The 3,074-nt window shown below is 54.5% G+C and overlaps 1 protein-coding gene across 2 annotated transcripts in view; it reads right to left on the minus strand.

Moving 5' to 3' along the window:
- Window positions 1-332: 332 nt before the first annotated feature.
- Rph3al (rabphilin 3A like (without C2 domains)) overlaps window positions 333-3,074 on the minus strand; it is a 138,282-nt gene continuing 135,540 nt past the window's right edge. For both annotated transcript variants that reach the window (XM_029546600.1, XM_021212654.2), the window contains 2 exons: window positions 2,285-2,431; window positions 333-1,088 (listed from right to left, as the gene is read on the minus strand). In XM_029546600.1, coding sequence (XP_029402460.1) covers window positions 1,054-1,088; window positions 2,285-2,431 — 182 coding nt within the window. In that variant the 3' untranslated portion in view covers window positions 333-1,053. The remainder of the gene's footprint in view (window positions 1,089-2,284; window positions 2,432-3,074) is intronic.

A 3,074-nucleotide genomic window follows, 5' to 3' on the forward strand; every position in this document is an offset into this window, starting at 1 on the left:
GTGGTCTTTGGAAGAGAGAGAGAGGCTCCGTGTAAAAATTCTCATGTTTATTATGTTAGTGCTGACGTGTTACAGGTCACAGGGAATGTTTATTATGTTAGTGATGATGATTACATGTCACAGGGACATGGTAAGTTTGTCTTAGGCCAGCAGCAACAGGCAAAAGGCTAACAATAGTGGTGGCCTTGGAGAGAAAGCCCTCCTCCAAGGACAAAGTGGTGGAGAGAGATGCAACTGGACTCAGGGAAGGAAGGGCATAGGACACCTCCCCTCCCCTCCCCTCCCCCTCCCTCACTCCCACCCTGGGGAGGGAGTTCCCAGAGGCTTCTGTATCTTGAGTATTTTTCTGATTTCTCTGGTTTTAGAATTTGAAACTCCCAGGCTGGGCCAGCGAACATTAGGTGGGGTGGGAGCCTTGTTTTCCACTGAAGAACAAAAAAGCGTTTTAATGTCTTAGGGGAAGCTGTGTTTCCTGGTGGAACAAAAACCCAGAGGCCAATAGGGGGCTTCAGGGAAACCTCAAAGCCGGATTTAACTCAGCTCCTGGACCAGCCTCAGGGCAAATAGGACCCTGCTCTGGCTTCCAACAGTTGAAGGGAGAGGGAAAGGGGGATGTGTGTGCTCCAGGCTTACACTGGGGGGTGGGGGTGTGGGGGTGGGTTGCTCAGCTCTACAGGGTCACACTGAGGGTTAGGTTTCTCATCCTTAGTACAAAGAAAGCCCTGTGTGGTCCCACCCAAACTTCAGTGCATATAGGAAGGCCTTCTCAGCCCAACCCAAGACCCAAGCAAATGCAGATGTGACTGGGATGGGGGAAGGGCAATAAATAAAGGTGGGGTGCTGAGTGAGATAGTCGATAAGGCACGACAGGGTGGGGGGCAAGCACGCTCAGTCCCCAAACACTGGCTTGTTGAGTTGCAGGTCAAGGTATCAAGGAGCTCGGGAAACCTCAAGAACCTCCAGAGAGGGGCTCTGCGAGGGTGGCCCCGTTGTCCCTCTTTGAATCTTCCTCTGGAGGAGTCTGCCCCGGCCTGGAGATGTCAGTTGGTCACCTCAGTAGCGGGGAGTCGCCCATGTGTGTCTTTTGCCTTTGGGAGAGAGAGAGAGAGAAGGGCCACTGAGTAATAAGTAGAGGTGGTTTCTTCCCCAGTGACGACAGTCCAGCTCTGGGATGAAACAGATGTGACAAGGCAGGGCCTTCTGCACCCATGACTGACTGAGCCCTGGGAGGGTCGAGAGCTGGCCCAGGGCAGAGAGCCTGGATCCCAGCCAGCCCTGTTCCATCGTACTGTGTGCTCGCAAGCTTGTCTTCTGCACCCGTGGGCTTCAGTCTGTCTGTCCGAACGCAGGTGTCTTCAACACAGTGACCTCAGTATGCCAGGAGGAGCCTTGGACCCAGGAAGAAACACTCCCTTGTCCATTCTCTGAGGCACATAACCCCACTATTGTTACTGGACAGGGCAGATGGCTCCTGCCAGCCTGTGAGGGACACTTCCGTGAGAGCGGACTGCAGCAGTCTCATGGCCGATGTCTGACTATTTTCGCCCTTTAACACTGCATAGGTTTAGTGCTGGTGTGCACAGATGCACACCAGCTCAATGTCAAGGTTGGGACTGGAATGCGTCCTGGAGCTGCAGAGAGGGTCTCCTTCCCAGTGGCTGATGGGGTACACACAGACTGCTTGAGGGTGCATCAGATGCTGTTTCTTGTACGTGTCTGTGGGCCTCTGGCCAGGGTGGCCCAGACTAGCTGGGGGCGGTCTTTAAAGGAGTCTGTGCCTTTTCTGGTTTGCAAATGACAAAGGCTCCCCCACCCCCACCCCGTGTTGTGATATTCCCATGCTGGGCCAGTGATCACCAGCCAAGGGATGAGCATTGCTTGCTACACCTGTCCCATGGGAACACCAAGGCTCCCAGAAAGCCACCCTTGGGGGTGGTAGATTCCACGCATCCCCAAATCTCCCTCCCAGAATTCAGGCTGGCATTGGCTTACTCGGCCATGGAGTAGGGGTCTGGAGGAGAGTGACAGACCCGACTGGGCCCAGTGAGAACTGCATGCGACTATTAGGAGCAAGGGAAGACGGACGAGTGACACAGGAGCAGAGACAGCACCATTCTGAGTCCCTCTGGTCAAAGCTGGCCGAGATGGGTCTGGCTGACCTTTGCTCCCCACTGCTTGGCACAGAGCTCAGTAAACACGAAGAATTGAAAATGTCACCGGCCACTAGGGGAGGGAGGACGGGATGAAGCTGCTGCTGGACAAACAGAGCCAAGGCGGTACTCACCGGGTACCCTGGGCTCAGGCCGGGCTGGGGTGCCTCCCTGTGGCTCTGCAGCACCTGTCCCAGCCTCACTGCCCAGGCTGCTCTGACTGCCCGAGAGATGGCTGGGCGGGCGGGCAGGCCCCAGCCTGGGTGACTCCATGCTGCCACCTGCAAGGAGATCATGTGTAAATGTGGATGGAGATGCACTGAGCTCAGCCCAGCAAAAAGCGGGCCAAAATCTTCTTTGGAATTGTGGGTGGTAAATGTGGACTGTCTGCCTCGCGGCCCCCACCCACACACACGCCTGCCTGTTGTAGTCAGCCCTCTGCTCTCTGCTGACTGACCCGAGACACACTACAGCAACAGAATGGGCTCTTCCCCTAACTAATTACTGATAAGAAAATTGGCAATCAATAGCTTTTCCTACCTTCACAGAGTGAGGGGGTGGGGGAGAAAGAATGTTTCTGTCTGGTAATGCGGAGAGAGGGGAGTGCGGTATTAAGATGGCACCTTTACTGACTCTTAAATCCTATATGTGTGCATATGTGGTTTGATCCCCAGTCCCACATGGTGGAGGGAGAGAAATGACTCTCTTAAGTGGTTTGCACATGCGCTGTGGCCTCCAAATGGAAGTACTAAGTGGAGGGAAGAGATCACAGGATGTATATGTGTGAGGGTGGCCTCATCAAACCTACACCTTCACCTTATTCAAGATGGTCCTACCCAGCTGAGAGTTGATATGGAGGGAGGGACTGAAGCCATCATGGAGGAGGAGGAGAGGAGGAAGAGAAGGAGGAGGAAGAAGAGGAGG

Source organism: Mus pahari, chromosome 14 (genome assembly GCF_900095145.1).
Source record: "Mus pahari chromosome 14, PAHARI_EIJ_v1.1, whole genome shotgun sequence".
Taxonomy (NCBI): Eukaryota; Metazoa; Chordata; class Mammalia; order Rodentia; family Muridae; genus Mus; species Mus pahari.